We start from the raw sequence: 14,407 nt of genomic DNA on the forward strand, positions 1-14,407 counted from the left end.
CTTGGCAGAATAGTTCTTATAAGGCCAATTCTTTATCCTTTGAAGAGGTAGTTTCCTCTCCTGTTAGAAGAAATTGTTCCTGTAATATATCTAGTTGATAGATGGCTTGGAATTTGCTATGCATTTGTCTCAAGCAAAAGAAGTAAGAAGTTGTTCTGGGAGAAGATGAGGATGGTCGATGATGTGACAGCTACTCTTCATTGTGTGTGTGTGTGTGCACGTGTGTGTGTGTGCATGTGTGTTTAGCTTCTCTTGTACTTAACTGTTGATTTGACTGAGTAGGTAGTGCATTTGTGTCATTCAACATTCTATGGGTGCCAAGGCTTCTGTTTATCAGTCAGAACAGACCAGTGGGACATCAGTGTTGCCCATTTTAATTCATTGGTGTCGAGAGCCATATTGGTTATTTAGTAAGTCCTGTAAGATCACCAAGTGAAAAGTCTCCTTCTGTTTTGTGTCCTGGGCCCTTTTTTATTTTCTATAACGTTCAGTGAAGAACAACACTGGTCTATTTGAAGTTGTGAAAAGATGGATATTGTTATTACTCCTGGCAGTGTACAGCTATGAAAAACAGGCAAATCTTATCCCAGATCAGTCTCTGGCATGCCTCCAGCCGTCCTTTGAGGGCTTTCTTTTTCATTCGTGCTCCTCATCCCTGGCAGTTACCTTGAGAGTCAACCTGCTCCTCTCCTACTGTTTGCCTGGGACAATTTCTCATTCTGCAGTGCACAACAGCCCACCCCTCAGCTCCTCCCCACCCGACCCCCATCCCCTGCCACACACACACAAACACACACACACAGACACACACACACAAACACAGACACACACACATACACAAACACACACACACAGACACACACAAACACACACATACAGACACACACACAGACACACACACCCAAACACACTCACACACCCAAACACACACACAGACACACACACACACACAAACACACACACACATACACAGACACATACAGACACACACACCCAAACACACACACAGATACACACACACATACACACACAAACACACACACGCACAAACACATACCCAGACACACACACACCCAAACATCCAAACACACACACACAAACACACACACATACACACACACACGCACACACACACACAAACACACACATACACAGATACAAACACACAGACACAGACACACACACACACACACAAACACACACACATACACACACACTCTGTGAGTCTGGGGCTACACAAAGCTACAGCACAAACCTGGCAAATCTTCCCAAAGAAGCAATTTTACTAGACGGTGAAACATTAAAAACGCCAGTTTTCTCTGACATCTTAACCTAGCTGTCCTTTGAATCAGCCCCAGAGATTCTGTAATCTTTAAACTGAGATGTGCAGATGCTTAAAGTGTCCATAGGTACGTTTCATTTCCTCGGGCACTTAGATGAGAAAAAATGAATCTTTAATTTCACTAACCTTTCATTGAAATTGAGCATTTCCTTCCCTTGTGAATATAGGCAACAAACCACAAAAATAACTGTGGTACCTGTGATTTCATCATCAGTATAAATCAGATGTTTTCCTATTACATTAAAGTTGTTACAAATATCTCACATTTTTTAAAGCTCATCACTACCTCAAGTTACAGTAAGTATTCTACGTGCTTAATAAAGAAGTATGTTTGTTGGTAGCTCACAAATTTGTTTTTTTCCCCCAATATTTTGATGGCTTGCTTTAAAATTTTATCATTCATTTTCTTTGTAACACAATATACCTTTTAAGCTTTTAAAGATATTATTCTGGGAAGAGATCTGTAGGAGTCACCAAACTTCCAAGATATTTGTGTCAAAAAAAAGTTAAGATTCTAGCCATCTGCCATCGATTTGGAAATTCAAAGGAAATTAACTCTCCTTTCCCTGATGCAATATTCCCTCCAAACTTTATACCAGTCCTTGACAGCTTCCATTCTCCTGTCCACTACCCACAGAGCTTTATAGATCAGTTGCTTCTCTCTCCCACCCTCCATGTTCAAAATAAAGAACGTGCCCTCTTCCCTTGATTCCTCTCAAATACAGCAATGTGTGTCTTTAGATTCATGGGAAAAGCAGTGTGGAGGCAGGGTGGGGATTAGAAGGTGTCGAGCATGGCAGAGGCTGCAGACTGAGTATTGGAAATTTCAGTTCTTCGAAAGTCCTTAGAGCCCACCTGTACAGGGAAAGAAGTTCTTTTTGTTGTTGTTGTTAATTTATTTTTTATTGAAGGATAATTGCTTTACAGAATTTGTTGTCTTCTGTCAAATCTCAGCATGAATCAGCCATAGGTATACATCTATCCCCTCCCTTTTGACCCTCCCTCCCATCTCCCTCCCATCCCACCCCTCTAGGTTGACACAGAGCCCCTGTTTGAGTTTCCTGAGCCAGACAGCAAACTCCCGTTGGCTATCTACTTTACATGTGGTAATGTGAGTTTCCATGTTATTCTTTCCATACGTCTCACCCTCTCCTCCCCTCTCCCCATGTCCATAGGTCTTTTCTCTATGTCTGTTTCTCCACTGCTGCCCTGTAAATAAATTCTTCAGTCCCATTTTTCTAGATTCCGTATATGTGTGTTAGAATACAATATTTATCTTTCTTTTTCTGACTCACTTCACTCTGTATAATAGGTTCTAGGCTCATCCACCTCATCAGAACTGACTCAAATGCATTCTTTTTATGGCTGAGTAATATTCCATTGTGTATATGTACCACAACTTCTTCATCCATTCATCTGTCAGTGGACGTCTAGTTTGCTTCCATGTTCTAGCTATTGTAAATACTGCTGCAGTGAACAATGGGATACATGTGTCTCTTTCAATTTTAGTTTCCTCAGGGTATATGCCTAGGAGAGGGATTGCTGGGTCATATAGTGGTTTTATTCCTAGAATTTTAAGGAATCTCTATACTGTCTTCTATGGTGGCTGTATCAGTTTACACTCTCAACAACAGTGTAAGAGGGTTCCCTTTTCTCAACACCCTCTCCAGCATTTATTGTTTGTAGACTTTTTAATGAGGGCCATTCTGACTGTTGTGAGGTGAAATATCTCATTGTGGTTTTAATTTGCATTTCTCTAATAATGTGTGATGTTGAGCATCTTTTCATGTGTTTGTTAGCCATCTCTGTGTCTTCTTTGCAGAAATGTCTGTTTAGGTCTTTTTCCCACTTTTGATTGGGTTATTTGTTTTTCTGGCATTCAGTTATATGAGCTGCTTGTATATTTTGGAAATTAATCCTTTGTCAGTTGTTTCATTTGCTATTATTTTCTCCCATTCTGAGAGTTGTCTTTTCACCTTGATTATAGTGTCCTTTGCTATGCAGAAGCTTTTAAGTTTAATCATGTCCCACTTATTTGCTTTCGTTTTTGTTTCTGTTACTCTAGGAGGTGGGTCATAGAGGATCTTGCTTTGATTTATGTCATCAAGTGTTCTATGTTTCCCTCTAAGAGTTTTATAGTTTCTGGTCTTACATTTAGCTCTTTAATCCATTTTGAGTTTATCTTTGTGTTTGGTGTTAGGAAGTGTTCTAATTTCATTCTTTTACAAGTAGCTATCCAGTTTTCCCAGCACCACTTATTGAAGAGGCTGTCTTTGCCCCATTGTATATTCTTGCCCCCCTTGTCAAAAATAAGGTACCCATAGGTGCATGGGTTTATTTCTGGGCTTTCTATCTTGTTCCATTGGTCTATATTTCTGTTTTTGTGCCAGTACCATACTGTTTTGATGACTGTAGCTTTGTAGTATAACCTGAAGTCAGGAAGGTTGATTCTTCCAGCTCCGTTTTTCTTTCTCAAGACTTCTTTGGCTGTTTGGGGTCTTTTGTGTTTTCATGTAAATTGTAAAATTTTTTGTTCTAGTTCTGTAAAAACGCCATTCGTAATTTTTAGGGATCACATTGAATCTGTAGATTGCATTTGGTAGTATAGTCATTTTCACAATATTGATTCTTCCTACCCAGGAACATGGAATGTCTCTCCATCTGTTTATGTCATCTTTGATTTCTTTCATAAGTGTATTATAATTTTCTGTATACAGTTATTTTGTCTCCATAGGTAAGTTTATTCTTAGATATTTAATTATTTTTGTTGCAATGGTGAATGCAATTGATTCCTTAATTTCTCTTTCTGATTTTTCATTGTTAGTGTATAGAAATGCAAGTGATTTATGTGTATTGATTTTGTATTCTGCAACTTTGCTAAATTCACTGATTAGCTCTAGCAGTTTTCTGATACTATCTTTAGGGTTTTCTACGTACAGTATCATGTCATCTGCAGTGAGAGCTTTACTTCTTCTTTTCTGATCTGGATTCCTTTTATTTCTTTTTCTTCTCTGATTACTGTAGCTAGGACTTCCAGAACTATGTTGAATAATAGTGGTGAAAGTGGACACCCTTGTCTTGCTCCTGATCTTAGGGGGAATACTTTCAGTTTTTCACCATTGAGAATAATGTTTGCTGTAGGCTTATCATATATGGCCTTTACTATTTTGAGATAGGTTCCTTCTATGCCCATTTTTTGAAGAGTTTGAATAATAAATGGGTCTTGAATTTTGTCAAAAACTTTTTCTGCATCTATTGAGATGATCATATGGTTTTTATCTTTCAATTTGTTAATATGGTGTATCACACTGATTGATTTGTGTATATTGAAGAATCCTTGCATTCCTGGAATAAACCCAACCTGATTATGGTGTATGAGCTTTTTGATGTGTTGCTGAATTCTGTTTGCCAAAATTTTGTTGAGGATTTTTGCATCTGTGTTCATCAGTGATATTGGCCTGTAGTTTTCTTATTTTGTTTTGTCTTTGTCTGATTTTAGTATCAAATAGATGCTCATAGAATGAGTTTCAAAGTGTTCCTCTGCAATTTTTTGAAAGAGATTTAGAAGGATAGGCATTAGCTCTTCTCTAAATGTTTGATAGAATCCTCCTGTGAAGCCATCAGGTCCTGTGCTTTCGCTTTTTGGGAGATTTTTGATCACAGCTTCAATTTCAGAGCTTGTAATTGGGTTGTTCATAATTTCTATTTCTTCCTGGTTCACCCTTAGAAGATTGAACTTATATAAGAATCTGTCCATTTCTTCCAGGTTTTCCATTTTATTGTCATATAGTTGTTCATAATAGTCTCTTATAATCCTTTGAATTTCTGCATTGCCTGTTGTAACCTCTGCTTTTTCATTTCTAATTTTGTTGATTTGATTCCTCTCTCTTTTGTTCTTGATGAGTCTGGCTAAGGGTTTGTCAATTTTGTTTATCTTCCCAAAGAACCAGCTTTTAGTTTTATTAATCTTTACTATTATTTCTTTCATTTCTTTTTCATTTATTTCTGCTTGGATCTTTATAATTTTCCTTCTACTAATTTTGGGGGGTTTTTTTGTTCTTCTTTTTCCAGTTGTTTTAGGTGTAAAGTTAGGTTGTCTATTTGATGTTTTTCTTGTTTCTTGAGGTAGGATTGTATTGCTATACACTTCCCTCTTAGAACTGCTTTTGCTGCATCCCATAGGTTTTGAGTTGTCATGTTTTCATTGTCATTTGTTTCTAGAAATTTTTTGATTTCCCTTTTGATTTCTTCAGTAATCTGTTGGTTATTTAGAAATGTGTTGTTTAAAAAGTTCTAATGGGTGATTGGCAGCTCCTGTCCCAGGATCTTTCTCCACCTTACATGCTGTTCTTTTTGGGCTGCTGCCAAACCACAAGATTCCAGCTCATCATTTACTCTTAGCTTTCTTCTTCTCTCACCTCTATCCATCCATCTATGCATAGAAAACCTTGATTTCATAATGAAGAGTTTTCTCCCCAAAAAGAGCTCTTCTGACAATGAAAGGAACTGTTTTTTTCAGATATTTTTGTACCGGTTTACATGAATTTAAAGGTAAAACAAGAAACTTGTTAGGTATTTTCAACTCACTGTGGATGACTTTGAGTGTCTGCTGTCCTTTGTCATCAGAATTTCTGTGGGAATGTTTGATGAGAAACATTGCTTTAGGGATTTAAGGAAGACAAAGGTGGATGAAGGGGGTCCATACCCCTTTACTGGCCCCCACAGTTTGTCTTCAGCCTCTTTGGGTCAGTCTCTCCCTTGGTCCACTGTGTTCCAGCCATACTGAGCTTCCTGTGATGCTTAGGATCTTCAGCCCCAGGGTCTTTGCACTTGCTGTTCCCTTTGCCTGGTATGCTCCTCTGCATTCTCTCCACTGGCTCCTGCTCTTTCTCCTGATCAAATGTCATCTCCCCAAGGCTTTTCCTGATTTGTCTTCAAGATGCTTCCCTACCTCCATTCATGTTTATTCTAGCAACTCTGTTGTATCCTTTATGTCTAATTATTTTATTCATAATCTACTGATAATTATTTTGTTTTGTTACATTTTAATATCTGTTTTTTTTTTTCCCACTGAAAATGGCTCCATGTTAGGGACCAGGACTGGTTTTTTTACTGCATCCCCAGGACATAGCACAGACTTTTAGTAGGATCTCAGTAAATGTTTACTGAATGAACGATTGAATGGGGTGTAAAGTATCCTCCTCTGAGGATGGTTCTGTTTTCTTAAGGGATTCATAAAGATGTAGAAGTGTCCTTATCAAAGGAAGGAAGTTATGATAGCAGAGGAAAATGCATGGAATTGATATTTTATATCAAGGAAGCTTTCTTATGTGACATTTCTTTTAGTTATTGCCATCTGACCTGCTAACCCAGGGTACTCACACGGCTGTTCTTTTTTTTAAAATTTTATTTCTTTTTATTGGAGGCTAATTACTTTACAATATTGTAGTGGTTTTTGCCATACATTGACATGAATCAGCCATGGGTGTACATGTGTCCCCCATCCTGAATCCCCCTCCTCACCTCCCTCCCCATCCCTCCCTCCCTCCCTCTGGGTTTTCCCAGTGCACCAGCCCTGAGCACCCGGTCTCATGCATCGAACCTGGACTGGCGATCTGTTTCACAAGTGGTAATATACATGTTTCAATGCTATTCTCTCAAATCATCCCACCCTCGCCTTCTCCCACAGAGTCCAAAAGTCTATTCTTTACATCTGTGTCTCTTTTGCTGTCTCACATATAGGGTCATCATTACCATCTTTCTAAATTCCAATATATGTGTTAATATACTTCACTGCTGTTTTTCTTTCTGACTTATATCACTCTGTATAATAGGCTCCAGTTTCATCCACCTCATGAGAACTGATTCAAATGCATTCTTTTTAATAGCTGAGTAATAAATTGTGTATATGTACCACAGCTTCTTGAAGAAGGTAAAAGATTACCATTGGGGGCCTTTTGCACATTTTTTACAACCAGAGAAATCAATCTGAAGAGGTGAGATCTACATTCACAAAATAGTTTCCAAAATTCTAAATTCAGAACAGTTAAGAATGATTATAAAATTTGCCACGTATCAAACAGTCAAAGACATAGTCCTTAATAATTGTATTATGACTTTTGGGTTGTATTATGACTTTTAAGCAAAATTTTATTCTTTAATCCACAGGTCACAGTTTTTATCCACGTGAACCCACATGGCTTTGTTACGAAAAAGTAAGATTACAAACTTTGGAAAGTTATGATTAAAAATAGATATTTTGGAGGACTGTTTTGATGCTGGGTCTTATTCTTTGTCTTCTTCTTTTATTTATTTATTTATTTTTGAAATTTTCTTTGATTTTCATGGATAGTTTTTCCAAAGGCAGTTCTTAGCATGTTTTGTTCAGGGGTAGATTTTTCATGAGAGTGGTCTGATGGTTCTATAAAAGTTGCAAATATGGTTTATTTTCTCATTTTAAATAAATATTCATGTTCCTGTCTAATTTGTAATTTGTCTTCTTATTCTTAAAGAGTCACCCCAAATTATTTACTCTTATGACACCATCAAAACCTGGATTTGCCTCTGATTTTATATCCAGTTGTTTGTGAATCTAGTGGGAAAATAATAACCTAATTGTGTTACTGTTACCCTCAGGGTAGAGCTGCCCAGTGTAGTAGATAAAAAGATAAAATATCCAGTTAGACTTGACTTTCTAATAAACTATGAATAAGTTTTTAGTGTTAAGTATATCCCAAATACTACATGGGACATACTTATACTAAAAAAGGGTCAGATGGTAGAGGCATTGGGCTGCTTTCCAAACTGGCTGTGGGATGGGAATGTTAATCAGTTGTATTGACAAACTCTAAACTTTGTCTCTTCTGCTTCTCTGTATTTCTGTTTTAAACTGAGTATAGTATCTGTTTGTCTCTGTCTGAATCTGATAACCCAGAAAGGCAGAGAGGAGATGGTGGATGTCAGTAAGGCAGAACAACTGAGCTTTAGGATGTAGCTCTGAAAGGCATCCATGAAGACTGTCCAACTCCTTCCTTTTACAAATGTGAGGACAAATGCCTAGGGGCTAGAAAATAGATCAGTATGAAGCCAATAAGTATGAATATCTTGATGCACAAAAATAGTAAATGATAATACATAATGGTTTTAAAGTCTTTATTGGGCCTTTATTGGCTTTGTTAACTCTCAAAACACCCCTGAAAGGTAATGTTTATTATTACAATCCCCATTTAACAGATGAACAAACTGAGGCTCGGAGAGGTTAAGTAATCTGTACATCACACTGCCTGGGAAGAGCCCTATCTCCCCTTAAACTACATCTGGTATCATTGAGACTCACCAGTATCACAGATTAACCCTTTACTCCGCATGCTGTCTACTTGGAGAAAGGTTCTAGACCTCTACTCCTGTGTATGTCAGAAATGTCAGGGAGCACATGTGTTCACACCAGCTATTCTAAACTTAATCCACAATTTCAGTTTGACAGGTTAGACTTGAACATGTTTCTATTTTTGTTTCAGTTAACCAGGTGTTGCTGTTCCTTCTGATTGTGACCCTCTGTGGGATTCTGTATAAGAAAGTTCATAAGGGGACCATGCTAAGGAATGAAGGAGGTATGATAAGTGATGCAAGCCAATCACAAAAAGATGAATACTGTGTGATTCCACTAATATGAGACAGAATAGTCAAATTCATGATGACAGAAAGCACAGTGATGACTGCCAAGAGCTGAGTGGGTGGGGGAGGGAATTATTGTTTACTGGGTATAGAGTTTCTGTTTTACAAGATGGAAAGTGTTATGGGGATGGATGATACTGATGCTTGTACAACAGTTGTGAATGTATTTAATATTATTGAACTGTACACTTAAAAATGGTTAAGATGGTAAGATTTTTTGTAATATATTTATCTGGGTGCACCAGATCTTAATTGCAACATGTGAATTCTTAGTTGAGGAATGTGGGATCAAGTTCCCTGACCAGAGATCAAACCCCAGGCCCCCTGCATTGGGAGAACAGAGTCTTAGCCGCTGGACCATCAGGGAAGTCCAAGATGGTAAATTTTATGTTGCATATTTTACTACAATAAAAATAATTATAGAAAAGAATGAAGCAGGTAAGCAGGCAGGTAGTCCACCAAGAAGGGATACCTAATTGGGACTTCCCTGGTCCAGTGGCTAAGACTCTGAGCTTCTAGATGCAGGGGGCCTGGGTTCAATCCCTGGTAAGGGAACTAGATCCCACATGCCACAACTAAGAGTTTGCATGCCATAACTGATGATGACCTAAATAAGTGGGATAAGAGAGGTGGTGGGAGGGAGGTCCAAGAGGGGATACATGTATACATATAGCTGATTTGCTTTACTGTACAGCAGAAGCTAACATTGAAAAGCAGTTATACTCCAATAAATAATAATGATAAAGTTTAGATTCTGCATGCCCCAACTAAGACCCAGGACAGCTAAATAAATGAATGAAGGAGATGAAATACTTAAGGACACAGTTTGAGTCCTTTCAATAGGCAGGTTCAGAGACAAGCAAAAATTTGGTCAGTTTCCAAGGACTTTTTGTAGAAAACCCACCAAGACTAACATTTTAGTTGTGTTCTAGAGTTATTACTGCTACTCAAACTTTAACACTTACAAGAACCACACAGAGGGTGTGTTAAAACACCCTCCTGGCCCCAAGTTTGTTTGGCTGGTTTTTGTTTTTTTCCCAATCTATCTTTTTAAAATTAATTACTTTATTTCTGGCTGTGCTGGGTCTTTGCTGCCGTGCAGACCTTTCTCTAGTTTTTCGTTAAGTGCGGAGGCCCCCCTTGTTGCAGAGTGAGGGCTCTGTGCTGGCTTCAGCAGGTGCGGTTTGAGGGCTCTAGAGCACAGGCTCAATAGTTGTGGCACACAGGCTTAGTTGCACCACGGCATGTGGGATCTTCCCGGACCAGGGATCAAACCTGCGTCTCTTGCATTGGCAGGTGGATTCTTTATCACCGACCCACCAGGGAAGCCCCATTTGTCAATTTTTAATCAGCAAAAATAGCCTCAGTTAGGGCTTTCCAGGTGATGCTAGTGGTAAAGAATCTGCCTGCCAATTCAGGAGATGCAAGAAATCACTGGGTCAGGAAGATCCCCTGCAGAAGTAAATGGCACCCTACTCTTGTATTCTTGCCTGGAAAATTCCATGGGCAGGGGAACCTGGTGGTCTACAGTCCTTGGGGTCGCAAAGAGTTGGACATGAGTGACTGCGCACGCACAATGGCCTCATTTAACTTAATACTAGGGGGTTAGGGCTCCAGAACTATGCATTTTAGGGATATACAATTCAGTCCACAATAGTACAGAAAGAATGACTCAGTAAATTGCTTTGAGAAAGAGAGAAGGTCATATAAGGTCAAATGTTGTTTGAACTTCGAGCTCTTTACTCCTCACATTTCACTTCCTGCCCATAAGCCAACACATTCAGCTGGCTGATCCCATTGCAAACTCCTTTCTCCATGGAAAGAAATGAGTTGCTTTTATAATAGCTGTTAAAAGAACTGTTAGAAAGCACATATCCTGACTAATTAACTGGCCATATATTCATATGTGATAAAGTGTTTGGACCACATAAATTTATCCAATAGCACATTTTTATCCCATTCAGTGTTAAAATTTTAAAAAGCAATCAGTGCTATGAAATACTGCCCAAAAGAACACAATATTGGTATCAAAAGATGGATATCTGTGGTATGTTATATGAAAAAAGGAAGTTACAGAGACTATGAAAGTATGATTTCATGTTGGTTTTAAAATAATACATCAAATTTCATGTAATATTTATACAGTGTGTAGTTTACATGCTTTGGGTGTACATTAAGAAAGGCTTGAGAGACATACACCCAGCTGGTAGGAGGTCTGCATTTGGAATGGAGGCTGAGAGGGCTGCAGAAAACAATCACCATCTACTGGATCCTCTTCTGTTTGGGCTGGAGTTTTTTGAGAAGCGCATGTTGATTTTTTAATAGACTTTACTTTTTAGAGCAGTTTTAAGTTCACAGCAAAACTGAGCAGAAGGTACAGAGACTTCTCCCATTCCTCCTTCCACCACACACACACACACACAGACAAACACGCACATACACACACGCACAGTCTCCCCCACTATTAACATCTTGCACCAGAGTGGTACATGTGTTACATTCCACGGACTTACATTAACATATCATTATCACCAGTGTCCATAGTTAATTTCTTTCTTCTTTTTTTTGGTCATACTATGAGGCATGCAGGATCTTTGTTCCCTGACCAGGCATTGAACCCCTTGCAGTGGAAGCTCTGAGTCTCAAGCGCTTAACTTCCGGGGAATCCCCACCAGTGTCCACATTGGGTTTACCTCTGGTGTTATTCATTCTATGGGTTTTGAGAAATTTATAATGACATTTATCTACTATCATAGAATACAGAATAGTTTCACTCAACCACTTAACCAGTGTACCACCAGGAAATCCCCACATTCTTTTTAAAGGCAAACCCAATAGTTGCACATATACTGACACCAACATCTCACTGGTCAACACTTGGTCACTTAGAGCTGCAAGGGAGTCTAGAAAAATATTCTGAGTGGTTGGCTATGTGCCAGCTATATTTCCAATGTTCTGAGAGAAGGAAAGGTTGGATATTGGAGAATGATGGACAGTCCCTTCCCTATTGTGCTGTCTTCCCCCTGGAGTGGGGAAGACAAGCTGGCCTGTGAAATTCCTTCATGTTCCAAGACTCTGGTTCTGATGTTTCCAGATGATGACGCCGAGACCGCAGAGGAGATGGAGGATGAAATTCCGGTGGTGATCTGTGCAGCAGCAGGCAGGATGGGCGCCGCCATGGCCGCCATCAACAGTATCTACAGCAACACCGATGCCAACATCTTGTTTTATGTCGTTGGGCTCCGGAACACTCTGTCCCGAATACGGTAACATGTGTACTGTGGACTTTGGAGTTTTCTACTTCCTGTTTTTTTTTTTTTTTTAATCAACTTGTTTTTTTAAAAAAGTGTATTTATTTTGGTTGTGCTGGGTCTTCGTTGTTGCTCATGGGCTTTCTGTAGTTGCTGCGAGCAGAGGCTGCTTTTTGTTGCGGTGGCTCCTCTCGTGGCTGAGCACAGGCTTAGCCCTGCAGGCTCGGCAGTCGCAGCACGTAGGCCAGAGCAACAGAGTTAGTTGCTCTGAGGCACGTGGAGTCTTCCCAGACCAGAGATCGAAACTGTGTCCTCTGCATTGGCAGCTGGGTTCTCGTCCACTGCACCACCAGAGAAGTCCCTCTACTTCCTTTTAATTGTTCTCATCTTTCCTTACATGGATTCTCTTCTTTCTTGGGTCTAGTAAATGTCCTTCAAATTAATGAGAGGATAACCTGAGGTTTACCTGATGGCCTGACAAATGTGTTGCCTCGCTAAGGAAATTTCAGCAAAGCCTTGTTAATCTGGTAGGGCAGTGCATTGTTCTACAGAAGTGAATTATTTAATGCACTAAGGAAACCCAGTCCTTAAGCCATTTACAAGAGTCTTTCTTTCTCAAAGTTTCTCTTTTCTCTGCTTTCTTAACCTGAGAGGCTATTAACGTAATCATCTAATATGGTTCAGAATCATCACTAATTATAATTCATAAACTGCAAAGTCACTTCTTTCCTATCACACACCATACTAAACCATAAATTGAAGTTGAATTTAGAAGAAATAAACAGGAGATAAAATTCTAAATGTATTACTAAATTGCAGGATAGTTGTATAATTTTGGTATGGTGAGTGACTCCCAGACCCCAGGCGAAAAAAATGAACAGATTTGACTGCTAATATTAAAAAAATTTTAACTGATGAAAAACACTGAGTGAAACTGATCACACAACTGGTTAGGAAAACTGTCTTCAACAAATATTGTAGACAAAGGATTACTATCCAAAATGTATAAAGAATTCTTACCAAAAAAAAAATTAAAAAGACAAGCATATAGTAGAAAAATGAGTACAGAATGCAGATAATTCACAGAACAAAAAACTATAAATGGCCAGCAAACACGAAAAGATGTCCCATGTTACTAGTAGGGAAATACAACTTAAAACAATGACATATAGTTGTCTACTCCTCAGGATGGTAAATCTAAATTGGACAACACCATCCTGTGCAGGAAAATGGACATGCTTATTCCTTGTTTGCACAATGTACACTTTATATATTACTAAAGCATTTTGAGAGGACACTATGGAAATATCTAATAGAATGGCATTGTGTATATGTTTTGACTCACCATTCCATTTCAACAGCTGGGAATATGTACCACAGAAATTCTAGTACATACTACCAAAATATACGTACCACAATGTTAATTTTAGCATGACGTGAAATAATAAAAAAAAATTGCAAAGTGCTTAAATGTCCATCACTGGAAGAATGAATATTTAAATGAACTATGGAATATGATCCAGCAATTAACAAAGAAAGAAGGCATAGAAGATCCCCAAGGCATATTATTAAGCGGAAAATACAAGTTGCAGTCCTCATACACTGACCCAGTTTATGAATGTCTTAATTCATTTGAGTTGCTGTAACCAAATGCCACAGTCTAGATGGTTTGGCTTAAAAACAGGAGAACTTTTATTTCTCAAGTTCTGGAGACTGAGAAGCCCAAGATCTAGGGGCCAGCAGATTCATGTCTGGTAAGAGCTCACCTCCTGGCTAGAGCAGGCTGCCTTCTTGCCGTGTTCTCACATGGAGAAGGGATGAGAGGTTCACCAGGGTCTCTTTTATAGGAGTACTAACCCCATTCATGAGGGCTCCACCCTCAAGACTTAATCACCTCCTAAAAGCCACACCTCCAAATACCACTACACTTGGGATTAGGTTTCAGCATACAAATATGTGGAGGACACAGCATTCGATCTGAAGCAATGAAATGAAAAGCCCCAAACTATAAATGTGTACATGTACTTGTATGTATTTCTATAAGAAAAAAAAAAAAAAATAGACCCAGAAATACCCCCAGCTCTAAAAAGTAATTATTTTTAAGGAGGATGAAAGAAGTGGAGAGAACAGTGATGAAGAG

At 38.8% G+C, this 14,407-nt stretch overlaps 1 protein-coding gene across 4 annotated transcripts in view; it reads left to right on the forward strand.

The window, feature by feature from the left end:
* Positions 1 to 14,407, forward strand: part of GLT8D2 (glycosyltransferase 8 domain containing 2) — a 49,567-nt gene that overhangs the window by 24,423 nt on the left and 10,737 nt on the right. For all 4 annotated transcript variants that reach the window (XM_061125490.1, XM_061125491.1, XM_061125492.1 and 1 more), the window contains 3 exons: positions 7,511 to 7,557; positions 8,860 to 8,952; positions 12,111 to 12,282. In XM_061125490.1, the coding sequence (XP_060981473.1) occupies positions 7,539 to 7,557; positions 8,860 to 8,952; positions 12,111 to 12,282 (284 nt within the window). In that variant the 5' untranslated portion in view covers positions 7,511 to 7,538. The remainder of the gene's footprint in view (positions 1 to 7,510; positions 7,558 to 8,859; positions 8,953 to 12,110; positions 12,283 to 14,407) is intronic.

Source organism: Dama dama, chromosome 22, assembly GCF_033118175.1.
Source record: "Dama dama isolate Ldn47 chromosome 22, ASM3311817v1, whole genome shotgun sequence".
In the NCBI taxonomy this organism is placed as follows: domain Eukaryota; kingdom Metazoa; phylum Chordata; class Mammalia; order Artiodactyla; family Cervidae; genus Dama; species Dama dama.